At 43.4% G+C, this 27,729-nt stretch overlaps 1 protein-coding gene and 1 pseudogene across 8 annotated transcripts in view; one reads left to right on the top strand and one right to left on the bottom strand.

The window, feature by feature from the left end:
* Nucleotides 1-5,374: 5,374 nt before the first annotated feature.
* Nucleotides 5,375-27,729, bottom strand: part of LOC123597231 (protein DDI1 homolog 2) — a 40,056-nt gene continuing 17,701 nt past the window's right edge. For 2 of the 8 annotated variants that reach the window (XM_045475754.1, XM_045475755.1), the window contains 5 exons: nt 26,650-26,777; nt 22,260-22,388; nt 15,050-15,153; nt 12,482-12,671; nt 5,375-7,592 (listed from right to left, as the gene is read on the bottom strand). In XM_045475754.1, the coding sequence (XP_045331710.1) occupies nt 5,710-7,592; nt 12,482-12,671; nt 15,050-15,153; nt 22,260-22,388; nt 26,650-26,777 (2,434 nt within the window). In that variant the 3' untranslated portion in view covers nt 5,375-5,709. The other 6 variants (XM_045475761.1, XM_045475762.1, XM_045475758.1 and 3 more) reach the window with 6 other exon arrangements.
* Nucleotides 26,834-27,250, top strand: LOC123596975 (annotated as a pseudogene).

Raw genomic sequence — 27,729 nt, 5'->3', positions numbered from 1 at the left:
AAAATAAGCCAGCATGCCCCTTCCCCAAGTCGGCTAATGAGAACCTTCGTATGGTACATATTTAGAGAAATATAGTTCTGTGAAAATTCTAATTTTGTATTCTACACCCCCACCCCACGTCTTCGATAATCTGCCTAACTTTTTAAGGTAAAAGAAACATTCTCTAACTCCTACACCCTTGAGCCATTTTCTCTGTAGAGTTTATTCTTTAACATTGTGCCCTGAAACTTAGCAGCTATATCCCCCTCACCTTTTACAGTCCCCAGAGGATCTAAATTACCAATCACCAATAAATATCCGATGAACTTGGGAGTTTTCTAATTGTAAGCCTCAGAAGTCACTAGCAGTCAGGTTGTATGCCTCAGGATTACAACATACTGGTGACATTTTAAAGAATGGGATAAAGAATTTTCTTTTGATGGAGCGATCCTGCTGAGAGATTTGGTAGAGCCTCGAATCCTCTTGTGAATAATTCTGCCCACCACCCAGTCCCAGAACTATCGCTTGCTACATTTTCTGCTCTAGATTCTCATTTCCACATTTTGCACTCAGCTGTCTTAAAGCAGCAAATGCCACAGAATCCTCTAAGTCCCGTGGGACCAGATGGTCAGTATTCCAGAGCAGCCATGCTCAAGGTGGAGGGCGGGCAGGGAGAGGATACCCCGGCACACTCCACATTTGTACCCTGTGTGGAAGGATGCCCTGATGGGAGGGAAAGCTCACGGTCACGGCTACATATTTGGGATCTCTCCCGTTTACTTGGACTTCTACCCTGCCCACCCCACCCCAGCAGCATAAATTACTTGCAAATAATTTATACTGATTTCTTCAAGTATTCCTATAAATATTTGAACATTTTTTGTTGGTTTCTGATTCCATAAAAAAATTAAAAAAAACATTTTAGAGCAGTTTTAAGCTCTAAATAAGCATCGAATTCCATTTTGAGCCTGATTTTCCCACCCTCTGAATTTGAACCAAATCATTCTAGTATGACTTTTAAAATAAAACCATGCTAATAGGCAAAAGCAGATCCTTCTCCTAAAGCTAAAATTTGCTTCATGTCTCCTTACTAGACAAAGCTTCATGAGGACAGGCTTCTAATCTGATTTAGTCACCCCTGTGTTCTCAGTACTCACCAGTACCTGGCACACAGGCACTTAATGTTTGAATCAATCGATTTTTTTTTTAAAGTAAACTCTACCCCAACATGGGGCTGGAACTCACGACCCCGAGATCAAGAGTCACATTGCCCCACCGACTGAATCAGTTAGGTGCCCCATGAATCAATGAATTCTTAATCAAAGACTCATACTGTATAGCCCTCAAGAGTACCAGATTTTCTCAAACTTTTTCTGTGTCTTAACCACCACAATTGCACTGATAGTGCAATGAAAAAAAATCTAATAAACATCTAGAAACCATTTTCTGGTTTCTAGAAACCATCTAGAAACCATTGATAGTGCAATGAAAAAAAATCTAATAAACATCTAGAAACCATTTTCTGGTACTCCCAATGCAAAAAAGCCCTATTGGAATTTTTCCGTCTAGGGAAATCTAATGATTTGGTGCAGGATAATTCTGAATCGAAGGTGAGTCTTAGGACCACTCCATGCACGCCCTCTATTTCTAGGAAGGCCATTTTCAAACTTTCTCCCTGATATTTCCACTTTCACTCCCCAAAAAAATGTGATGCCTCTGCTACTTGGAGAAACTAAGGCACAAGAGAAAATCAAGTACTTCAAAGGTTTACCCCTAAAATCTTAACGAACTCCTAGGAACACCTCACTAACAATGAGGGACCTCTAAGATACAGAGCTTGAGCCATGAATTTACATTTCCACAGTTCTCAAGGACACGCTTTAAATTTACTTGGTCTTTGAGGAATTGGCGTTTTTAATTCTTCCAGGAAGAAAGCTATTTTATGGAACTCCTAAAACGTTAACATTCATCTTCTAGGAAGGGAAACTCTTGATAACGGTTTCTTTCTAGCTCAGCCACAGACTATACTAAGTAACCAAATTCAAAGGAGAAATTTGGCTTTTTGGTATTTGTGCTAGAGATTGGAAGAATGCATAATCTAGTTAGCTTCTCTTAGGATATGTTACCGGTGATAACAAGTTTGAAATACACAGCAGTTCAATTATGCTGCCTGCTCTCACTGCAGGTGGCAAACAGGTAGGAAAAGGAAATCAGACGCACTGCAACTTTCCTGGCTGGTTACCGGCAAGGCTGTTTTTATATACATGGTGGGATAAAAGCCACCGTATGTGGAGGATATATCTGTAAATAGAAAAATTGCTTGCTTTTCATTCTATGTAAAATTAACTGTAGGCTATTTGTCAATCACACATGTATATATACATATGAGCTGATCGTTAAACCAATGAAGTTTTTATGGCTTTTACTAGAGAGAGAAAGCTGTGCTAAGGGAAGAACAGGCAGATTCCAGTTTTAACTGGTTATCAAAATTGGTGACACAAAGTCTCATGTGTCTTTCCATTTTTATGCAACCCTCTTGCTAGAGAAATGCTTTGGACAAAAAAAAAAAAAAAAAAAAAAAACCCACACGGGCTGTGTCTTCCTTTAGTACATATGGAGACAAGGAGCACTGGGAGGTTTCATAGGCTCCAAGGCAGACCAGTTTTAACACCCACCCACCATCTATCCCATTCTCTTTGGCAAGCCACTGGGAATCTTTAGATGTTAACGCCTAAAGCCCAAACTGAGGGATGAAGGCTGCCGGCTGGGGCCCGGGGGCCTACACAGGTACAAGTGGAAAGCCTTCTTCCCAGCTTCAGTGGGCAAAATCTACAGCTGTGTTAGGCACAGCTGTCTGGTCACCAAACACATTCCTACCCATGGAAATCAACTTAAGGTAAACCGCAGAAGTCCTCCAGGAAGGACAACCTTCTCCTCTCTCTGGTGAGTAAACAGAGACCACCCTTGGAGGGGAGCACTGACCACAGAACCGTCCGTTACTGGTTACGGCAAAGAAGCTATCCAGTAAGGTGGCCCGTTACTGTTGATGGCTGGCCAGGATCAGTTCTGTTGGCAACCAGAGGAGTTCACAATGATTTTACCTCATTTTTAGAGAAGTTAATCTCGAATCTCTGCACTTTTAGTAAAACTGACAAAATTCACTAGTGTCGTGTTCCTTAATTCCCTTTGTGTTTTAAGAACTGCGTGATTTAAAATTATTCAAAATCCTAATAATGTCAGCGACTTTACGTTCATACAAATGATGGGACAGGAAAATAAAGTTTTAAAGATCCAAAGCAATTATACACTGAAAAATAAATGATGAAAAAGGACAAGGCTATCTGGCAAGAGGGTTCAGCTCATTCATTCAAGGTACTCCTAAGGAGAATACATGTATAACTATAGGCCTATTCGATTTTCTCCTAAAAATAAATATACATACGTAAAAAGCTATTGTAATAAAATCTTTTCCACACTGGTATTCTGTATTCTACCTAGGATGGATTCCCAGATCTCCGCACTGTGAAAATTCAGTGGCCAAGCCGCTGAGCAGTGCGCCACCGCTCAGAAAGACTAGGAGGCCCGTCTTCACCCAGAAGGCCTCTTGGGAGTCTGTTGTCACTGATAACTTCCCCCACCTCACACCCACCCCACTTTATAACCCTAAAGATTTATTAGCTTAGAATAAATTCCCAGTTACCACCCATAAAGCAAATACGGGGGCCACTGCATTGCTACTGGATTTTGCTTCCCTCATAGCACCAACTACTTAATTATGGTCGCAGCTCTAAGAGTCGGTTGACAGAAATCCTACACGCAGTTTCCTAGTGCATCTTACGTCTTTGGTGTGGGGCAGGCAAAAGGGACTGCAGCATGTGATTGTCTCAAAGAACATCTTAAAGACAACCTGGCTGACCTGCTGTTCGGAGCGCCCTCGTGAAAACGGTAAACCACAACTCCTTCTGCCAACCATCTCCCAACTTCGGAGGATCATGATGAATCTATGTGACTTTCCTCCACATCACTGAAGACTCACAACATACATACAAACGTCACAGCAAAAAGAAAAGAAGATGGAATAGGACAGAAGAGAAAGGTCTCTAAGTGCCCCCAAATGAAAATGTCAAAAACTCCTGAGATATGAGCCTCCGTTTTGATTGTGCTCAATGACTTGAATTTTGAAAGAAAGAATAGGCTTGCAAAGAGAGTAAGACTTCACACAAAATCATTTAACACTAAGTTCACGAATCACCCTTTCGAAGCATCTGTTTCAAACACATTGCAAACTCTAGCTTGGAATCAGGAGTCATTCTCAAAATTCTTGTCAATAAAACCAAGATTTCAGATTCCTGCTGGGTACATAAGATAATTTATTTTCTGGGAAAAACTACCTAAAATCTATCCAGTAGGATTATTGCACAGTGGGGCCCACAGGACAATGATTTCCAAGGGCTAGTCCTCATATAAAAAAAGGCCACAAGAAATACATCTATATACTATGCCCCACTCTACCTTGACATGGTAAACACAAATGTGACGCCGCCTGCTTTAAAAAAGAAACTCCTGAGGAAAGAAAGGGATGGAAATCTCTACCAAGGCCACTTGAGTCAGAAACTGCCATTACTATTTCCATTGCCGTAAAGGCCACTCACCAAACAGGCTGACCATTCCAAGCACCAAGATGAACCAGCGACAAGGTTATCACACTTCACGATATCTCACTCCGATCGCGGCTCACACTGAGCTTTGGAAGCACTTCCCAGTAGATGAGCTTAGAAAGGAAATGAACTGCAGGCAAATCAACCCCTTAGCAGAAGTTCAGTGTTGGTCACTAAGGGTTGAGGTGAGATCAGTAAGATGCTCGCAAACCCACTCTCTAGTAAATTCCAGCGTTTAGGCCATGATTTTTCACTCCCAGTCCTTGAAACATCACCAAACACTTGCAAACAGAATTACACGCTTTTCCCTTTTCTATCTGGGTAGCACCACGTTCCATTCTGATGTTGATTCCCCCCCACCCCAAAATACTTGGCAATCCATGCAGCAGCCTGTCGCGTACAGAGCAGCCCAAGTTTTAAATCCTCCCAACTCGCCCCATAAAACTGCCAAATCCTAACCACACAAATAAAAACATACCACTCTAGGAGAGATCACTCAATTATTCTTCAACTTCCTCTTATAACTGATGCACCACCAATACACAGAGCACTAAGTGTCATTCCAAACACCACACCATGTGATCAAGTTTGTAAATGGACAATTGAGCCAACAAGCCATACCCTGCCTACAGCACAGACACAGCCGAAGTGGGAAGGTGATCTGCTTTCAGCTGCATGGGTGGTAGGGTTTCTCATGGCTTCTGCTTTTTAAAGCACTCACTCTCATTCTAAAATGGTATGCTATACACAAAACCATCAATTTTATTCCAGAATACATCATCTTGATAATAAAAAGCTTTTGTATGCACATACTGCCAATACATTTAAAAGGCCCAAATTTTAACAAATAGAATAGACAAATTCATCAGACAAGAGATAAGTTACTTTGGCCGAAAAAAATCTTTAAAAAAAATCTGGCTCAACATTCTGCTTGCAGGTTTCTACATATACTGTGTACGTGGTGAGTGAAAGAGAGAGAGAGAGAGAGAGAGAGAGAGAGAGATGTGTGTCTATAGCTTTTTTTTTTTTTTTTTTAAGGGAATGGAGGATGGTTTAGCCCACTTTTCCTTGGTTATGTAGGAACTACAATGTTCTTTGCGAGCAAAACAAGAAGGGCAAGGTCTGCATTTCCACCAACTCGATGCAAAGCCCCAAGAGCTTCCTGCAAAGTGAAGCCGGCACGGAGAATCCGGTCAATGTCTGCAGCAGGAAAAACCAGTGGTGGAAGAATGGAGGGACTTGATGATGGGTGGCTGGTGGGCGGTTCACAGTCAACAAGTGGCCCTGCAGCTTCAGGACAGACATCCTGTCGTGTCTCAGGCCTGTCTGTCACCGGATTCTGTGCGCCCTGACCCAGATCTTCAACCAACGTGAAACTGGACCAGGACTTCGTTTGCTCAGAAGTGGGACTGACACCATCCTCCTCACCTGCTGAAAGTTTGGGTGAGATTTCTACACCTAAGGTGCAGTGTAATTGATTAGACGTTTTTGCTGAGGCTAGAGCGTCAGAACTGCCCTTGTTCTCAGATTCCCTAGACTCGGGGACACTTTCCTTATCAGTTACTAGGCCATCACCTGGATCCCTGACATTAATATTTTCTACATCTTCTACTCCAGCACCATTTGAAGTGTCTGTTAGCTTTTCTGCCCTCACCGATACAGTTATGGTCTGATGAAAGGAGACTTGTGAACGCTCTTCGTTCCGGGTAACTAGAACATGCTCACTTTGGGTCCATCTTTCAGAAAGGTCCTTCACACCTGTTTGGCCCTCAGTTACCATTTCTGATTGACAGATAACTTCTTCAGATGTATTTTCTGAAGCTGGTTTACTACTAATGACCAAAAGTTCATGGAGTTCCTTCAAGGCTGCTGTTAGAGATGAGCAGGATTCCTCTGCTGACTCCACAGAAGGCTGACAACTGCTACAGAGACTTAAAGACGGGGAGCAATCCCCATCTTCTTTATTTGTTCCAGACATTTCAACGTTATTGTCTGGGAGTTGTAAATCCTGAGTGCAAATTGAATTACTCAAAATTTCGGATGAAGGGTTACATTTTGATGTTTCTACTTCCATCAGGGGATTATCTAAGGTGAGATCGGGTGCACCGATGTTCTTGACATTGGCATTCTGACCATCCGCTGAGTTAGGCACAGCCACTAGGGACTCTTCAACTGTATCCACTTCCATGAGTGTTTCTGAATGGGGGCAGCCAAAGCATCCTGAAGGTAGAATATTTTCCTCTGTACCTGGAAGGTCCACATTCTGCTGCAGCCTGTCTTCTTTCACTGTAGCTTCTAAATCAACACTTCTTTGTGGATTCTGTTGCCTTTCTCCAAGAAGTTCAAAGTCCTCTGTGTTACAGAGATGTTCCTGTTCTTGGTCACGTAGAGCATTCTGTTGTACAACCTCATGCTGTTCATTCCCTGGTTCTTTGTGCTGCTGAAGGCCATTCCCTTGACTCGGGTTCTGACTTTCTGGATGCCAACCCTTTTCACCTAGAAACCCCGGTGGTTCTTGCACACTAGTAGTCGTGACAGATAAACTAGCTTGCTGTCTTGTGTGGAGAGGAGATCTGAGGCCCTGGGTGCTTCTTTCAGCAGATTTCGCCATATTCTCTGCAACAATGGCTTCTTCGGATGAATTCTGCAGAGGCATGGCTGGAGCGCTGTCTGCTGAAGAAGCACAATCAGAAAGATCCTGTGGAGGAAGATGTTCTTTCTTTTCAGAGGTTATCTGGAATTCGGCGGAAGCCTTCAAAGCCTTTAGAGCTTTAGGTTCAATGCTGTCAGGGTCACTGGGCTCGACAGGGCAGCCTGAAGCAGAGACAGAGTGAGCAAGACTCATAGGATTACCAATCTCAGGACTCTGTCCTGAAGGATGGGCTGGATGGTTAAATCCATCTGAAGTTGGTAAGGATGACATTCCCAGTGAGGTAGTTTCTTTACCACTTTTCTCTACATGGAACAAAAGGGAAAGGAAAAGAGATTACTTAGCAGGTTACAAAGGCCAATCACTTCTCAGATGATACAAATCTCAACAGGACAGAACAAAATCAGGTCCTTAAACTTGGGTTTGTCTTATACTGATACTTATACAAGAACCATTCTCACTGGGGTAGACAATTCAACATCACAGCATCAGAATAAGAGATAGGCACGTTCTTAACAAAACATATACACTGTAATTCAGTATTTTTCTTTAAGTACCATTAATAAACATCCACATAATGGCTGCGTTAGTGCTCAAGACTGAAGGACACTCATGTATCTTTATTCTCCATGGGTCCGACCCTCTTAGAAGAGTTTCTCCGAGTGTGTTCTATCACTTGCCCTGAAATCCTGTTTGCTAAGCATGCACACTCTGGGGCACCATCGCTGGGAGTAAACCCATGGGTCTGCACTTTCAAAAAGCTCCTCAGGTGGTTCTGAAGCATGTTACAGATTTTGAGGATCTCTGCACTAGAGCGATTCTCACATCAATGCACTTTTAGCGTTTCAAACGACAAGACTAAAACCAGTTATATCTGGAACAGAGGGGGAATTATAAAGAGAAAGGAGAATATGCTCGGGATTCTCTAGGAGACAGAGAAACAAATATTCTATTTAATTCATTTCTATCCAAACTCCCATGATCCAAATCATGAGATAGCTGTCTGAGCAAGGACTCAAAGCACAAAAATAAAGGTAAAGAGCACACAGATTAGATCCAATCATCACCTTGCCAAATGCGGCGACCTTAGAAAGGTTTATCAGTTACTTTATCACATTAACATAGTACAACTAAGTGAGGACACTGAAGTCTTTTAGGGCAGGGAAAGGGGGTAGGGTCCTGGCAGCAAAGGCGGATGGTTCATAATAGTTTTCAGACAGGCAATGACCAGTTAGACTCAATACAACTGACTGGGCACTCAAGGGTGGCAGGCTCAAACACCACCTCACGAAGCCATTAAACATCAATTCCAACTCTCCTTTTGCCACCGATACGAACACTGACCTCTATGCAGTGACTAGAAGATTGTTAATTAAATGCCAACGGGTGGCAGCAAAAACTACTTCACGATGCAATCTCTCAGGCAGATGCTTCTCAGACTCAAATGCTTCGTGTTGACTGCCATCCATTGTGGGGGGCTTGATCTTAAGTCAGGAAGCAATCCAGATTCAAATGGCTCTAAATCATTCTAATCCAACACCGGTTAACAGCACGAGATAAAGCACTGACTCTGTTGGGAAGTTACTGACTTCTGGTCAAACAATATAGTTTAGAGGTCAACAGGAAAACAGCATTTGCTTCAGTGTAAATTATATCCATTAGTGTCTAGAAACACAGTTATTAGTTTTATTTATCAATCTCTAAGGCCGACTCTGAAAGAGGTTCAGTTGTGAGTTAATGAGAACAGAAAAGATGCATCACAGTCAAATATCCAAGTTAAGTAGCACGGGGCATGTGATGATGGCCTTCGGGCACTGGCACGCCAGTTACAATCACTGTGTCAGGTCAAGGAGAACGTGGCCTCAGTGTGTGTTTTGTGCTAAGAAAGCAGCACACAGTCCTCCAAGGGCTGAGACTTCACTGGCCTAAGTGCTGACCGTAGGGGACAGGCTCAGTACTACAGGAGAGGAGAAGGGGATGAGAACAGTGGATATTAAGAATAATTAAACTGTGCCTACTTTTACCCCATCTTTCTAAGGAAAAAGAAAAAAACGAAGAAATTAAGTGCTAAGTATCTAATCACAACCAGCCTGCAACCCCGTATAAAGCCCGAGGCTGGGAGTTGCCTTTTTTCCTCTTGATAAATCAGCCAGTAAACTCAGGCTGCCGTCTCCCAAATTTACACTCCAGGGAGATGGGAGCAGAGTGTCTCCCGGGGAGACTCTGCGAGGCTCGGGAGAGAAGAGTCAAGTCTTAACTCCCGTTTCAGGGAGAATTAAACCCCAGCGCTGCCCACGTTATTGAACCTGTGCCTCCAGACAAGTTTACCTGGCCGAAGCCTCGATTTGGTCTGCAGCGGAATGAAAATTTCTTTCAGGTAGAAGTGCCCTTCTACCACTCTAGGCAGTTGTGTGCAGGGATATGAAAAAGGAACTTCCAGTTTTCCAGAAGAAACAGGCTCACGGAACCCCTAACGGTGTAGTGATCTTCAACAACAACATGCTGTGGGGCTGATATTCTTGATTTGCTCTATTCACAATGGCCAGATGGACCTGGCTTTTACTGGGATCTCCCTCCCCTCCTTGGACTGTTCCACAACAGTTGATGAAACTATAAATAGGAAACTATACTTCGATGTGTACGCTTGCCAACATACGGATGTATACACAGGCTGGTTGTAACCAGATTAGACGAGGTGACATGGATGGCAGAAGCTAAGTTCCAAAACTGCGGCGGACACAGAGACTTTCAGAGCACAGACGATAACTGGATGGAAGGCTGAACGTGGCGTCTATAAATACCTGGTCTGGGGCCCACTCCAGCTGCAGCACACACACACTACATGCATCATGGCTTCTGACGCTCTGTTTGAATTAGGAAACAGACAAGCAAACTTGGGTTAACAACGCAAACCACACAGCATGCAGGGTTATTGTCTCCATTCCTCTGCCGTCTTTATAATCAGGAACTGGTAGAGTCAAAGTTGGGGAACGCTTCTGTAGTTTGGTTGCTTTAATTCTCTCACAATACATAGAACAACGTGTCAACTTCAACAGATCTTCAATAGAACTTGGAAAGGAATTCATCTCACACACCCACACACATGGAACTCATGGGCAGACGTGTGAGACAGGTGGAAACAGCAGACCCATGGATGGGATTACAAGCTATGGCAATCTTCAAGGTGAGCGAACACTTGTGACAGTCACTTTCCCAATTTCTTTCTCAGTTGACATTTATTTTTGGGAGAAAAACAAATGAAACTGGATCGTCCTGGCTTAACTTCTCTTCTAGTCAGTGTTTAGAAAATGTATCAGATATAGCTCCTGTCCTGACTTATTTTTCTGCTGATAGAAAAGATAAAAGATACTATGGTATAAGGTATCCACCAAAGGAACAGTTTTTGGCAAAAATACTTTCACCTACTATGTCCAGAGTTTTGATTTTGAAGATACTGGGAAGTCAGCGTTCCAAACAAGACAGACCTGATGTAGAACTCATTCACTATTTAAATATTGTTAAAAATTAGCACAAGCCATGTATCGTCACTAAAAAAAATATCATCCTCTGGGCAAAAAACCCACTTCCTTTTAATCCTTTTCTGAAAACTATTTTTATTTTTTTATCTTATTTTTTTATGTTTTTAAAGTAATCTCTACGCCCAACGAAGGGCTAGACTCTCGACCCCGAGATTAGGAGCTGCACGCTCTGCGAACTAAGCCACCCAGGAGCCCCTCCTTGTAATCGTTTGAATTGCCACATTCTGTTCACTATGCCTGAAAACACCTGTGGTTTCTATTTTCATCTCCTTAACTTTTTATTACAAGAAGGTAATTACCCGTAGAGGGTAACTGTTAGTAGGTTAGAAAGCATTGCTATCATCAGCCAGTGCTTCTCAAATAAAAACACCACATTGTAGGGGGAAAATAGACATTTCACAAGATGGTAATACATCCTCATTTTATTAATACCCAAAATAATGACTCAACTGACAAGTTACTAAAAACAGGTAAAACCTTCTAAGTGGGTATGTCAAACTCAGGCAAGCTTGCCTTGCAGGGAAGCTTAAAACTATTAATTCCATGACTGTTCAGAATATTCCCCTTCCTACAACCAAGGCTGTATTTTGTATGTAAAACTCAAAGGTGCCAAAAGGTGTCAAGGAGCAGACTATGAACACAGCCAGCTTGGAAAAGTCCATCTGCTACCCACACCCATTTTAATTTAAAGAGGCTCAGGGCTACACCTTGGGTGTTCTCCATAAAAACACTGGCAAAATCTGGCTGCCTTTTTCTTTTTTTTAATAAGCTCCTATCTTTTATGTCTTTAGGAGAAAGCTATTCCCTGAACTTGTAGCTCTAATACATTTTACTGTATCAGAAAACACAACATGTGGTATTAGTCACTGATGAATATAGCTCAAGACTTGAAAATAACCCCAACTTAAAAGTTAATTCTCTTCAGTTTCTAGAAAATGCATCCCACAGTCACGGTTTTAGAACAGATGGGGAAAATGATCACATGGAGGCAGGATCTCATCGAGAATGTGTCCTTCCATCTTACCCAAGAAAACTTGGCTGGGTCTTTAGACTTAAACCAAGACAACTGAGACTCACAAAGAAGTGAATTAGGAATCCCCGTGTCAGGGGTTTGCAGACGGTTCTAATTTGGCCCAAGAACACACTATGCAATCTCATTAATAGCATAAACCCTGTATTCTGATTAGTGTTCAATTATGCTCCTTATTGTTGGTTCCTCTGTCTCTGGTAGCAGCGCTTTCAGTAGATATTAATTAGAAAGGTCAGGACTGCTTAGTCAGGACGACAATGCTATCCTTCAAAGGAAGCGGGCCTGAGAAAAGGAAAATAAACGTTCAGGGAAACTGCAGAACTAAAAGGAAATGTCTGCTTACTGCAAGAATTTGTGTTAGGAAAAAGGAAACAAGATTTTTTAGGAAGCCTACCAAAATGTGCTTAAGCAAGTAACTGCCGAAGGTACCTAGCACACAGCAATGGATCTGTTGAAACACCGAGTTTTTCTTTACCGTATTGAGAGAGGACAAGGAACACACCCGTGACAGCACGATGACATGGATTAAGAACTGAAAAGGTCCCCAAACCCTCTCAAGCTCCAACCTCCCCGGCTTACTGACAACAATGAGCAAGTTATCCCAGAGCATGGCCACTGCAAATACCTGCATCCTCTACGGATTTCTGAAGAGCTTCTGCTAATTCTTGGTCTGCAATCTCTTCTGGCCGCACATCCTCTCGCCCCGCCCCATATGCCAATCGGGCACACTCTGGTAACTCTCCCTCGGGCAGGAAGGTGGTCTGTGAGCCTGTCGTGCCGATCACGAGCACGTTTTTCTTGAGGTCGATGGAACACTTAGAAGGAAGAAACCAAAGACGGATGATAGCGGATAAAACACCATGCAGAAAAGTTATCCTGAATTTAAATATTTAAGTTTTATTTAAGTATTTTTTTAATGTTCGTTTATTTTTTAGAGAGAAAGAGAGTGAGCGAGTGAGCAGGAGAGGGGCAGAGAGAGACAGAGAGAGACAGACAGAATCCGAAACAGGCTCCAGGTTCTGAGCTGTCGGCACAGAGCCTGATGCAGGACGCAAACTCACAAACCAGGAGATCATGACCTGAGCTGAAGTCGGGTCAGAAGCTCAAAAGACTGAGCCACACAGGTGCCCCTAATATTTAAGTATTTTTTAAAACATTTAAAGTTTATAGCAGAATCAAAAAAAAAAGCTTATAGGAGAATCATCTTTATAGGATGTAGTTTGATACTATTTGTCCAACCCAACCTCTGTTCATTTCTGAATTTAAATGTAATACACATCCACTGGACAAAATTGGGAAAAATGCCAAGGATAATCAGCAGCCCCACTTTTTAGAAATACAGAGATGATTTTTTCTTAAAAAAATGAGACATACCATTTATACACTCACATTACTCTTTACATTGTGCTTACTGCACAAAGTACCAATCATCTCAAAAGTGGTATATGGGCAAGGCAATCTTTATCTTTTTTTCTTCTTCTTTTTTTTTTTTTTTTTCAACGTTTATTTATTTTTGGGACAGAGAGAGACAGAGCATGAACGGGGGAGGGGCAGAGAGAGAGGGAGACACAGAACCTGAAACAGGCTCCAGGCTCTGAGCCATCAGCCCAGAGCCCGACGCGGGGCTCGAACTCACGGACCGCGAGATCGTGACCTGGCTGAAGTCGGACGCTTAACCGATTGCGCCACCCAGGCGCCCTCTTCTTATTTTTTTTAATACAGAGAGAGGGAGACACCAACTCTGAAGAAAGCTCCAGGCTCTGAGCTGTCAGCACAGAACGCACAAACTGTGAGATCACGACCTGAGCTGAAGTTGGACGCTTAACCAACGGAGCCACGCAGGCACCCCAAGGCAATCTTTATTTCGTACTTATAACTACCCTCCTTTTCTGTGTATTTTTCTGATTATTTAACATAGGACAGTACACACGTATATGTTTTCTATCTGTAAAGCTGAAGACTACTGGTTGATATCATGACTAAAAAATGGGGAGAGAGTGACAAGTTAATAAATTAGGTTTTATTAATACATGCATTCACTCACCCCTTCTACTTAAAATTCTGCACCTTGATTAGAATATTAATGCAATATATGTTTTATAGGATTTCGGTATTAGAACGAGTATTAATAACATGGGGGTACCTGGGTGGCTCAGTCCGTTAAACGTCCGATTCTTGATTTCAGTTCAGGTCATGATCTCATGGTTCATGCGATGAAGCCCTGAGTTGTGCTCTGCACTGACAGTGTGGAGCCTACTTAGGATTCTTTCTCCCTCTCTGCCCTTTCCCGCTCCTGCTCTCTTTCTCTCTCTCTCAAAATAAATAAACATTAAAAAAAAAAACCAGTATTAGTGACATAAAAATATTGTCTAGATATGGGGGCGCCTGGGTGGCTCAGTCGGTTGGGCGCCCGACTTCGGCTCAGGTCATGATCTCGTGGTCCGGGAGTTCGAGCCCCGCGTCGGGCTCTGTGCTGACAGCTCAGAGCCTGGAGCCTGCTTCAGATTCTGTGTTTCCTTCTCTCTCTGTCCCTCCCCCACTCACGCTCTGTCTCTATCAAAAAATGAATAAACGTTAAAAAAAAATTTTTTTTTAAATATTGCCTAGATACAAAACCTTGCTGGGAAAATTTTATCGCCCAGTGGACACTAATTGCTTCTTCAATCAGAAGAGTTTATCTTTAAACAAATTATTAGATTTCAGAGTGGAAATACAAATATTGTAAATGAACATAGTTACCACTCATCCTCCCCATACTAAACAAACATTTCCACTGTCCGCATCTTATCTCCACCTTCTTCTTTAAGCACTGACAAGCTGTGAAGGATTTACTAAACTTATACTAGCAGTAACATCATCATGTGTTTTCTAGATCCCGCTACAAACCCATCAAAACTTACCTGAGTTCTAATCAGAAACTAAAAGTAACACAAGAGAACCAAGTTGCCCATTATACTCTCAAACAGATGGCGGGATTTAACAGATTGAGAGAGATTTCACAAGAAGAGATTCTATTTCTACTGATAAATCGTTTCAAACCACGTATGATGACATCCTTAATTAGGGACCTTTCCAAGTCCCAAAAGCCATGTTTTCTCAGTTTTCTAGTATATATAACCAAGAGAAATGATGCAATCATACCCATGTAACATACAAAACGTCAGTGCGGAAAGATAGTGAAGCACTTAATTACCTGATGCCGTTTCAGCATGTCCAGTCCCAGAAGCATGTCCATAGGCTGTTCCTCAAGTATAGAGAAAGAGCACGCCAGGAAATCTCCTTCAATTTGAACCTGAGCTGAAGCATATTAAGAGAAGGGATTGCGGATTTTTGCTTCAAAAGCCTCATGCAATCTTTGGAAAGATTGCATTCTGTGCCTTGCTTCTTGCAATCAGTCAAAGCCAAGGCAAAGCATGAAACAAGTGAGTTAAGTATGGAAATCCAGTGAACCCAATGACCAGTTTAAAAGTCAATGAAGGGGGCACCTGGGTGGCTCAGTCGGTTGAGTGTCCGGCGTCAGCTCAGGTCACAATCTCCTAGTTCATGGGTTCGAGCCCCACATCGGGCTCTGTGCTGACAGCTTAGAACCTGGAGCCTGTTTCACATTCTGTGTCTCCCTCTCTCTCTCTCTGCCTCTCCCCCACTTGTGCTCTGTCTCTCAAGAATAAGTGAATAAATGTAAGAAAAATAAAAAATAAATAAAGCAGAATAACACAAACACCTATGCATTTATTTCCCCGGTTAGGAAACACAAAACTCAGAGGTTCCTTATGTTCTACTGCTCATAGCTTCGTGTCTTCTCCAACCCTCCCGACTATCCTGGCTTTTGTATCAATCATTCTTAGCTTTTTAAATGATTCTTACGAGTCTTGTATGATTTTTTAGTTTTTCTTTAACATTTATTCATTTTTGAGAGTGAGAGAGACAGAGCATCAGTGGGGGAAGGGCAGAGAGAGAGGGAGACACAGAATCCGAAGCAGGCTCCAGGCTCTGAGCTGTCAGCACAGAGCCCAACATGGGGCTTGAACTCATGGGCTGCGAGATTGTGACCTGAGCTGAAGTTGGACCTTAAGCAACTGAGTCACCCAGGTGCCCCGAGTCTTGTATGATTTTTAAAAAAATCTTCTTAATGCTTATTTTTGAGAGAGAGACAGAGCATGAGCGGGGGGAAGGGCAGAGAGAGCCGGAGATACAGAATCCAAAGCAGGCTTCAGGCTCCAAGCTGTCAGCACAGTGCCCGACACGGGGCTCGAACTCATGGACTGTGAGATCATGACCTCAGCTGAAGTCGGACGCTTAACCGAGTCAGCCAGGCGCCCCGAGTCTTGTACAATTTTTAAAAAAATTTTTTTAATGTTTATTTTTGAGAGAGAGACAGAGCATGAGCGGGGGAAGGGCAGAGAGAGCCGGAGACACAGAATCCAAAGCAGGCTTCAGGCTCCGAGCTGTCAGCACAGAGCCCTATGTGGGGCTTGAACTCATGAACTACGAGATCATGACCTGAGCCAAAGTAAGACACTTAACCAACAGAGCCACAGGTGCCCCCAGTCTTGTATGATTTCTAAGTGACATACTATTTAGTTTTGTGTTTTTGAATTATCACTCACTAATCTTTTACTCAAATATTTTGAGGGGTGCCTGGGTAACTTGGTTAAGCGTCCAACATCGGCTCAGGTCATGATCTCGCGGTTCTGAGTTCGAGCCCCACATCAGGCTCTGTGCTGACAGCTCAGAACCAGGAGCCTGCTTCAGATTCTGGGTCTCCCTCTCTCTTTCTGCCCCTTCCCCCCCCCTCAAAAATAAACATTAAAAAAAGTTAATTAAGAAAATAAAAAATAGAAGTATTTTGAGATCGATCCCTGCACATGTAACTATTTCTTTCATTTTTAATTATCCTTTAGGGCACCTGGGTGGATAAGCTGGTTAAGCGTCTGACTCTGGACTTTGGCTCAGGTTATCATCTCGCCGTTCATGAGTTTGAGCCCCGCATCGGGGCTCTGTGGTAACTGGGGTGGGCCTGCTTGGGATTCTCTGTCTTTCTCTCTCAAAAACAAACTTAGGGGTGCCTGGGTAGCTCAGTCGGTTAACCATCTGACTCTTGGTTTCTACTCAGGTCATGATCTCACAGTTCATGGATTTGAGCCCCGAATCAGGCTCCACTCTCTCCCTCTCCCCCTCCCCTGCTTATGCTCTCTCTCTCAAAATAGATAAATAAAACTTAAAAAAAAAAAAAAAATCCCTAGTGTACTGTAATGTCTAATATACCACAACTGATTTATTCTACTGCTCTGGGACTTTCTGGGTCACTTCCAATTTCTGTGGCCATAAGCAATGCTGCCCTGAGTATTCTCCTGGTGTGTATTCAGTTTCTCTAATGGTATATATACCACAGAAAACAGAATTACAGGGTTCTAGGGAATATTAGGTTCAACTTTGCTGGGGGATGTTGAATTCTTTTCCAAAATGTTTCTAGCAGTGTATCAGAGTTCCTACTGCTCCACAATCTCACCAACAATTAGTATTATTAGATTGAAAATCTTACTAAATTTCCCTGACTAATAATGAGTAACTTTTCATGTATTTCTTAACCATTTGGGTTTCCTATTCAATAGTGCCTGTTCTATTGCTTCTGTAATTTTTTTTTTTAACATTTATTCATTTTTTTGAGAGACAGACACAGTGTGAGTAGGGGAGGGACAGAGAGAGGAGACACAGAATCTGAAGCAGGCTCCAGGCTCTGAGCTGTCAGCATAGAGCCCAATGTGGGGCTTGAACTCATGGAGCATGAGATCATGACCTGAGCTGCAGTCAAACGCTTAAGTGACTGAGCTATCCGGTGCCCCCCATTGCTGTAATTTTTAAAAAATGTCTATTTATTTTTGAGAGAGAGAGAGAGAAAGAGAGAGAGAGCGCACAAGCAAGGGAGGGGCAGAGAGAGAGAGAGAGAGAGAGGAGGAGGGGGAGACACATAATCTGAAGCAGGCTCCAGGATCTGAGCTGTCAGTCCAGTGCCCGAGGCGGGGCTCAAATCCACAAACTTTGAGATCATGACTCAAGCTGAAGTTGGACCCTCAACCAACTGAGCCACTTAGGTGCCCCTGTAATTTTTTTTTTTATAATTTTTTTAATGTTTATTTTTGAGAGAGAGAGACAGACAGACAGAGAGAGAGAGACAGAGCACAATTCGAGAAGGGGGGAAGAGAAAGAGGGAGGCACAGAATACAAAGCAGGCTCCAGGCTCTGAGCTGTCAGCAGGGCTCAAACTCATGAACCATGAGATCGTGACCTGAGCCCAAGTTGGACACTGGGCCACTCAGATACCCCTCTAATTTTTTTAAAATTTTTGAATGTTTATTTATTTTTGAGAGAGAGACACACACAGAGTATGAGCAGGGGAAGGGCAGAGAGAGAGACACACAGAATCCAAAGCAGGCTCCAGGCTCCATGCTGACAGCTCAGAGCCAGACGTGGAGCTCGAAACCACAATCCCCGAGATCATGACCTGAGCCGAAGTCGGACACTCAACCTAGCCACCCAAGTGCATCGCTCCTGTAGTTTTTTTTATAAATTTTTTTTTTTTTCTCAACGTTTTTTTTTATTTATTTTTGGGACAGAGAGAGACAGAGCATGAACGGGGGAGGGGCAGAGAGAGAGGGAGACACAGAATCGGAAACAAGCTCCAGGCTCTGAGCCATCAGCCCAGAGCCTGACGCGGGGCTCGAACTCACGGACCGCGAGATCGTGACCTGGCTGAAGTCGGACGCTTAACCGACTGCGCCACCCAGGCGCCCCGCTCCTGTAGTTTTTTTATAGCATCTCACTGAATTGAAGGACGGACACATGCATACACACACACTGTATATATTCTGAAAACGAATCCTTTATTGGTCACTGTTATAAAAACTCTTTCCTAGTTTGCATTTGTTCACATCTTTTATGATGTCTTTTGATAAAAAATTCTTAATCGTAATGTGGCCCAATCTACCAAATAATCTCCTTAACTTTTAAGGAACTCTCCTTCTGCATGCGAGATATTCTCCTATATTTTCTTCTAAAAGCTCTGATACTGCTTTTAACATCTAGGTCTGTAACCCACGCCGAACTGACATTTGTGTGTGATGTGAGGCAGGGTCCGTTTTCCAATTCATTTTTTCCACAGGGACACCCAGCTGGCCTCGCATCATTTCCTGAAACCTTCCCTCCGCTCTGTAAGATGTCCTCTGTCATTTACCAAGGTTCACGGAAGCACAGGTCTGTTCTGTTTTAGTCCTTTGGTCCTCACATCTAGAAGGGGAAGTCATTCCAGAGTTATCTTGCCTATTCCTACAATAAAGGGCTGATTTTAAATGAGCACATCAGGTCTCACAAAAAACCTACTGAGATCTTGATGGTACCACAATGACTGCTGCTGATGAATGTGGGAGGATCCTCACCTTTGACACACTGAGTCTTCCTACCCACGACACAGCTCTCCTTTATTCAGATTTCCCTTATGGTCATAGGTTTTCGGCCTGCTGTCGTAGCCAAAGCTGCAAAATGCTAAGAGCTGTCCATCCACAAGGAAGGACGCGAGGGACTGAGACTTACTTTGCCTCATCCTATTATCTTCCTACCTAAAACCATGGAAAATCAAACCCAGACTCTGAAGCAAACCAGTTTGTGGTATTACAGTCCTACTGTGTGTAGGAAAGTACGTGACAGTAACGCATTTAAACTACCCTAATTCTATATAAATCAATAAAAGAAACAAAAGACTCTAATAAACAGACAACTATATTACAAAACAAAAAAAGAGAAAAATGGGTAGAAATGATCGCTTGCAATGAGAGAAGAGCAACTTACAATAAAAAAACCCACACTTTTTAAATCTGTAAATTAAGGGACTAAAAATTAGTAATACTTGATTGTAGAAGGACATTAAGATGAATACTGACGAAGTGCTGGAAAAGCCATTTTGGTGCAAATTAGAAATACATCAAGAGGCTTTAGGTGTTCATAACCTTTGACTCAGTAGTTTCACTGACAGGAATCTTTAGTAAGGAAAAAAAAATTAAAATGTGCACCCAAAAAACCCACAAAAATCTACTGTCATATTACAGTAACAAAATATTGGGGAAAAAATTTATCCTAAAAGTTGACCATTAAACCCATATAAGAGAATCCCATGCATCTGCATGGTGCTTATGAAAAATTATAGTAACACTAAGAACATGTTATTTTTTCTTAAAACAGAGTATGAAATTCTATACATTATACAACCACCTTTTACAAGAATAAAATGCAAGGGAAAAGGGTCAGAAGGAGATTACTTGGTGGTTGAGTCTCAAAGGGATTTAAGGAATTAAGAAAAAAAAATTCTGGTTACAAAGGAAGGACTGAGCACATGTATTTATCTCCATTTACTCCTGAAAAATTACAATAAAAGTTTATCTTTTTTAAGGTACAAATCACTAAGGGCAAAAAATAAATATAAATAAATAAATAAATGAATAATTTAAAAAACACACACAGAAGAGACAACTGAAACGTAATTCTGGAACAGAAAGCAGAGGACAGTGAGGAAAACTGGGAAGCAAGCCAATTAACATCACAGAACCCCCAAGCGTTTCATGAACAAGTACCTCTGCAGGCAGGGGTAGAGGTTGAGTCCAAAGTAGCAAGACTGGGTGAAGGTCTATGTAGGAGGCACAGTTAGACCTTGGGGTTCCCTCTTGACCTCTGCTCAGCCAGGTGACTATCTCCTTTCACCCCAACAATAGACTAGAGGTTTATTTTCTCAAGAGAGTGAAACAGAGGTGCACATGGAGAAAGACAAAGACACAAGAACCTGATTGAATCCCAGGGGGATTAAGTTTAAGTTTACTGAGCCTCTAGCCCTTTCCCCCCTTCCAACTTCCAGATCACCAAATATCGCCAAGGCTGCCTACCCAAGTAATGTTCCAAACAGCCTTTTGGTGTCCCAGTCTTCACTATGAGCAGATGCCAAGGATCACCAGATATCTGAGAAAACCATCAAACAAATACAAAATGTAACAGAAAGGTTGGAAGGCAATGTTGAGGAAATCCCACAAACACCCACCACACCCAGGACACATGAAAGAAAGAAACAGAAAAGAAAGGAAACTACAGGACAAGTCTAGGATAGGACGTTATCCCACCGAGTAACAAACATCCTGGGGGCGGGGGAGAGGAAGTGAAAGGTACCCCATGCGGGGGATGAAGACAGATCTACACCCAAGTGCATCGCTGTGAATTTGAAATTCCACAACACTGAGGTCAAAGAAGATTCTATAAGCTTCAGAAATGGAAAAGAAACCTTTCAAATATAGGATCAAGAACTGAGACAGCAGCCAGCTTCTCCGCAGCAACACTGACAAAAACTGTGGAAAACAAAGTGATTTCCCACTTAGCCAGACTGGTAGAATATAGGAAAACAACAACAATGACAAATTCTGATACTTAAGGACTCGGTTTCCTCCCTTATATTCTTTTTCTGGAAGCTACCCTCCAATAAACTGAGGAGCAAAATTACAAAGAGCAAGACAGAGGATTCACATAATCCCATCTAAAAGCAAGAGGAGGGGCGCCTGGGTGGCGCAGTCGGTTAAGCGTCCGACTTCAGCCAGGTCACAATCTCGCGGTCCGTGAGTTCGAGCCCCGTGTCAGGCTCTGGGCTGATGGCTCAGAGCCTGGAGCCTGTTTCCGATTCTGTGTCTCCCTCTCTCTCTGCCCCTCCCCCGTTCATGCTCTGTCTCTCTCTGTCCCAAAAATAAATAAACGTTGAAAAAAAATAAATAAATAAATAAATAAACGTTAAAAAAATAAAAAATAAATAAAAAAAAATAAAAGCAAGAGGAAAGCAGCCTTTGGGACCCAGTCAAGAGAGATCCTAAAACAACAGCTGTGAAGCAGCTCTACAGCACTGGTCCAGTCTCTAGAAGAATCTTCAACAGGATGAACTGTATAAAGGAGATTTACACAACTAGGTAAGTGTTTGGGGACTGAGGAACACTTAGAATACCAGATGACCAAAAGAAGACAATTACTAATTGTAAGACAAACAACACAAAGAGAAAAGCAATCATCTTCAATTAGGTGGCTCAGCTCTCCACAGTATTTACATGTCAGTGACAGCACGACAAACATGTTATTTTGAAATACGGAGGTGAGCACCACAAGAAATGAGCTAACATAGTTGAAAGCGGTCTCGAAGGAGCAGGAAAACAGAAGTACATAGGGACTGATTTCTTGTAACAAATTAAAACATGTACATGTGTAACTCTGACAGAACACAGGATTTAACATTTCTGGGGATCAGGCTTGCTGGATCAGGTATGCCTACACAAAACAAATTTTGAAACACCCACTACCCTGAAAAGACTTCCATAGTGCCTTTTACTCACCTAGATGTACCCTTCCAATAATCTTCTGGGTGCCCACTCCTTTGGCAATCCCTGCCCACCGACGGTCCACCAGCCTCATTATATTACACCTTTCTGCACAAGCTTGGCTCATAATAGTCATCTGGGCACCTGGAAGCAGAGGGAAACATCAGATAATAAAAATGAAATCCACGTTTGTGGGCAGATTAAAAACTGCAGCCTGAGGACAAGGCAGAAAGCAAGTAGTCCCCCAGGCTTTTGTCTGTGTACGATTATTCACACCTGGGTTAGTCTAGCCCTTAGCTGTTCTTGCCACGCTTCATTCAACTTTCAGTTCCACACTGGTATCTGAAACACAGCGTAGAAACCTGATAGTGACAGAAAGAATATTTTGTTTGAATGTCTCGTTAAATTCGTTTCATGAGATGATGTTTTAAAACTTTACCAACAGAAAGCAAAACTACCTGGAGAGAACTTCCAGAAAGTCAAACCACATCTACAGATGGAAATGTGTTAAGTGCTCAGTTAAGCACTCCTTTACACTCAGGTCAATCTTCGTCAAGTATCTCTAAACATCTTATCAGATTATTTTTATTCCAAATGTTGCGACTTTATAATTTACCATGTAAAACCTACCATCTCTCAAAAAAAAAAAAAAAAAAAAAATTAAATCTGAACTCCCCGTCTATGCTCCAACAATCACACTCTGTTTCCTTTCACGAAGAAGGCATTTAGGGTCTTTTCTCTCCTGGCTACGTGTATTCACCCACACAGCTGGAGCAGGCCCGCACAGGACACAGACACATCTCTGTTTTCACCTACAGCCCTAATCTCTCTCACAGATTCTGGCCTACATGCCCGTGTGCTCAACATTTCCATCTCAAAGCCAACAGGGCTATAAAGCTCTTTTCTCCCCCAGTAATTCTCACTTTGGATTTCTCTCTTTACCGAGGGAATTACTTTCTTACAACATAAAACTTAACACTGTTCACTTGTGACTCCTCTTTTTTTTTAATTATTATTTTTTTTAACGTTTATTTATTTTTGAGACAGAGAGAGACAGAGACACAGAATCAGAAGCAGGCTCCAGGCTCTGAGCCATCAGCCCAGAGCCCAACGTGGGGCTCGAACTCACGGACCGCGAGATCGTGACCTGGCTGAAGTCGGACGCTTAACCGACTGAGCCACCCAGGCACCCCGTGACTCCTCTTTTTTAATTTTTTTTTTTTAATGTTTATTTTGTTTTTGAGAGAGAGCATGAGCAGGGGAGGGGCAGAGAGAGGGGGAAACACAGAATCCGAAGCAGGCTCCAGGCTCTGAGCCATCAGCACAGAGCCCGATGCAGGGCTCGAACCCACGAACTGCAAGTTCATAACCTGAACTAAAGTCGGATGCTCAACTGACTGAGCCGCCCAGACAGCCCCCGTGACTCCTCTTCCTTTAGCCTTCCCCTCACTCTCTTTTTTTTTATTTTTAAAGTTTTTATTATTTTTTTTTAATGTTTATTTCTTTTTGAGAGAGGGAGAGAGACAGACCACAAGCAGGGGACAGGCAGAGAGAGAGGGAGACACAGAATCGGAAGCAGGCTCCAGGCTCTGAGCTGTCAGCACAGAGCCTGACACAGGGCTCGAACCCACGAGCCATGAGATCATGACCCGAGCTAAAGTCGGGCGCTCAGCCGACTGAGCCACCCAGGCACCTCACCCTTCTCCCCATTCTCAAACTCTGCTCCAACCCTGTGAGTAAGTTTTATGCAATTTCTATTTCTGACCTTCCTTCTTCTAACTATAGCAATCGGCCTAGCTCACACCCTATTCCCCTTGCTAATGGACAACTTCTCTGGTTTCCAAACCACTCTGTGGATGCATAATTTAAAGCAAGGAAATAGTCCTGCCCCTGAGGGGTATGGAATTCTCCAGATCTGTAACTATCTTGGGTCTTCCTCAAATAATCGTCTTCTTCAGATCACTTATTCCTCTGCTCACAAATCCTCCATGGCTTCTACTCTTTAATAAGATTAGCCTCCAGCTACACTGTCACAGCTTCACAACCTACCTCATCCTGGCCAAACTACTTCCTGCTGCAAAAGACTGAGTATCTGTGTCCCTGCAAAGTTCCTATGTTAAAACCTATGTTAAAACCCTCAACACGATGGGATTAGGAGGTGGGGTCTTTGGGAGGTGATTAGGTCACAAAGGTGAAAGTCTCAGGAATGGGCTGAGTGCCCCTGCACAGGAGACCTCGGACAGCTCCCTCCCCCTTCCTGCCACGTGAGGGCACAGCCAGAAGAGAACATCTGTGAACGAGGAAGCAGGTCAGCAGACGTTGGACCTGCCTGCATCTTCACGGTGGATTTCCCAGCCTCCAGAACTACGAGAAATAAATCTGTGTTGTTTATAAGCCCCCCAGTTGACAGCATTTTTATAGTAGCCCAAACAGACTCAAATATCAGACTTCTACTCTGACTGTTCAAAACCCTCCAATTTGACAGGAGGACATTGTTCCCTTTGCCTCGTACTCGCGCTGACCCTCCTGCAGAGCGCCCCCTGCCTTAACTTTCTCTGATTTCCACTTACACTTTAAGACCAAGCTCAAAACTGTCCTTACCCAGTGAGTTTTCCTCTCTTTCAGTTCCAACACTCCCTGTTCGCATTACTCATTAGGCACCTTACACTTCATGGACACTGAAAGCTCTTGGCACGAGAGGAAAGTTAGATTCAAGAAGGCCCAGCAAAAGTGAAGGAAGAGAAAACTGGAGAAGGCAACTTTCCTCTTTTCTTCCCCTCTCCTCACTCTACCCCACAGAAGCTATTTACTGATGTAAAGTAAGCAAGCCCGACACGAGAAGGGTCCCTTTCACTGCTCCCCTGCCTTCTCTCAAGCCTCAGCTTGAAGCCCCAACCTCTTGCTCATGGAGACAGCTCAGTTCAAAGCCATGCCTGAGCACCCAGTCGTGGTGCGAACGTGGTCTCGATGTGTACCCAACACGCATCGGATTTTTGCTGTTGTGGAATCTGCCATCAAACAGATCTGGGGCTGGACCCACAGCCTGCTCCTCGTGACCCTGTCTACGTGAAGAGGGACACCACCTCTCAACGTCTAAGCCTCCCTACCTACAAAATAGGGTTAATAGTCAAACACAGCTCACAGGGATTTCCTGAGGACTAACTGAAATTAAGATGATTTATATTAAGCACCTAACATGTTGCCTGGCATACAATAGAGGCTCAATAAATGTTGAGTGTGGTAATATTAGAGTCTCTTGGGTATTTGTCTCTCTCACTCACAGGAGCCCCATTAGGCTACAGCGAGTCTTAACTCCCACTCAGCACAAGTACCCTGCCTACAGCATTCAACAGACATTTTTAAACCGAATAATCGGCAAATTTGCTTCTCCCAAGAATGTATGCATCTCAAAATACAAACTTCTTTTTTTAAAGTAGGCATCATGTCCAGTGTGGAGCCCAATGTCTGGCTTGAACTCACGACCCTGAGATCAAACCCTGAGCTGATGTCAAGAGCTGGACATTTAACCGACTGAACCACCCAGGTGCCCCCTCAAGATACAAACTCTTAATGACAATTGAAACTTAGCATGTGCTCAAATAATTGTGGATGAACAAACGGAGGAAAGTATTACTTGAGCAGAGGCTTCTACTACTCTAGGAACTCATCCTATCTTACAGCCTGAGGGAACTGCACAGAATTAAGACACATAAGACCACTCAGCCATACCCGCACGGTGCTCTGTGCGATCTGAGAAACAGAGCTATTACGGTGAGAAAAGGTGCCAGCTGGTACAGGGATTATCTGAATCCTCAAGTGGGAAACTCCCTGTCTCCTGACCTGGCTGTTAAGTTCTTTAAGGCCGAGAGCCCCGACACACACATTCCCCCTCCTCATCATCCTGGCAAAGCGCTGGTGCACAGACCATGCTGAAATATCTGTCTGACCTACACTCTATGCAGCCGCTTCTTACAGCTCCTTCTGCTGAACCCATTTACTCCCAAATTTCCCACAGAGATATCCGAAAAACTCAGGATGCCAAACAAGGGGAGGTAGGAAGTTAAAGGAGATCCTGCGAAAGACAAAACCAGTTAAGAAATCATTACGGGTGCCTGGCTGGCTCAATCAGTAAAGCGTGCGACCCTTGATCTCAGGGTTGTGAGTTCAAGTGCCACGTTTGGGGCATAGTTTACTTACTTGCTTAAAAAAAAAAAAAAAAAAAGATTACAAAAATAAACCTGTGACAACAAACACACACAAAGCTTGGCAAGCGATGTAACCCCCGGGCTGGTCAGGTGGCAGCCTGGAGGACTACTGCCATCTTTACCAGGGTTAAAGCAGAGTCTCCCCTTCTCCCTGTGTCAGGTCTGAATGTCGGACAGATGGATAAAGACAGAGACTTCACCTGAGTCAACAAAGGCTTTCACAGGATGTCCATTCACTTTGCAGTTAATATAAAGCATCACTACTTGGCCAAAACTTTCAGGAGCCTCTTCCATAGCTATTGTCATGTTTTCCTCGATGTTCTGCTGCCTGCAAAAACCAAGTAGAGCGAAATCATCATCTGTTTCGAAGTCACAGTATTAAACACAGACGGGGCTTTCTCTTCCACGAGAGTGGCAGACGCAGAGACACAGATCTTTGTGAAGACCCTGATGGGCGAGACCACCACCCTTGAGGTTGAGCCCAGTGACACCAGTGAGAATGTCTAGGCTACAGTCCGAGACCAGGAGGGCATCTCGCCTGAGCAGCGGCTTCTGATTTCTGTGGGCAAACAGCTGGAGGATGGCTACAATACCCAGGAAGGGTCCGCCCGGTGCTTGGTGCTTGGTGCTTGGCCGGGGGGGAGGCACCCTCCAGCCTTCCCTCCGCCAGCTGGCCCAGAAATACAACTGCAACAAGATACCTGCCGTGAGAGCTCTGCTCGACTGCACCCCTGTGCTGTCAACTGCCACAAGAAGTGTGGTCACAGCAATGACCTGCGCCCCAAGAGGAAGGTCAGGTAAGGCCCTTCCAGCGGCTCTTGGCCTGCGGGACGGCCCCCTGCCTGAACCCCAGAGCCTGTGTGCCTCAATAAAGTCTCCCTTTCACTGACTGAAAAAAAGAAACCACACACCAGATGCGTCCGTGTCTTTTGCCCCTATCATAGCAGCTGAGCCCTGGAAGTGGACATTGGCACTCTCCCCTGCAACAGGTGAGGTAGTGAGATACAGCTGGCAGAAAATCTAAAGGCACACAAATTACTTTCACGTCAAACAGTTCTGCTCCCTTTACAAGCTCAGATACGGGAAACTGAATCTCGGAAGAGTAAGAGTCAAAATCTTTTAATTCTGTAGAATGTCAGAATCTCGTGAATGCTTCCATTTTCACGGGGATTTACTGGGTGTCTGGGTATGCGTCCTATGTCCAGTGCGTTAAAGACGGTTGGCAAAGGTAAAACACAGAGGTTTCTTTTTTTTTTTTTTTAATGTTTATTTATTTTTGA

The sequence above is a fragment of the Leopardus geoffroyi genome, chromosome C1, assembly GCF_018350155.1.
Source record: "Leopardus geoffroyi isolate Oge1 chromosome C1, O.geoffroyi_Oge1_pat1.0, whole genome shotgun sequence".
NCBI classification, from domain to species: domain Eukaryota; kingdom Metazoa; phylum Chordata; class Mammalia; order Carnivora; family Felidae; genus Leopardus; species Leopardus geoffroyi.
This window is presented reverse-complemented; position numbering and strand designations above follow the sequence as displayed.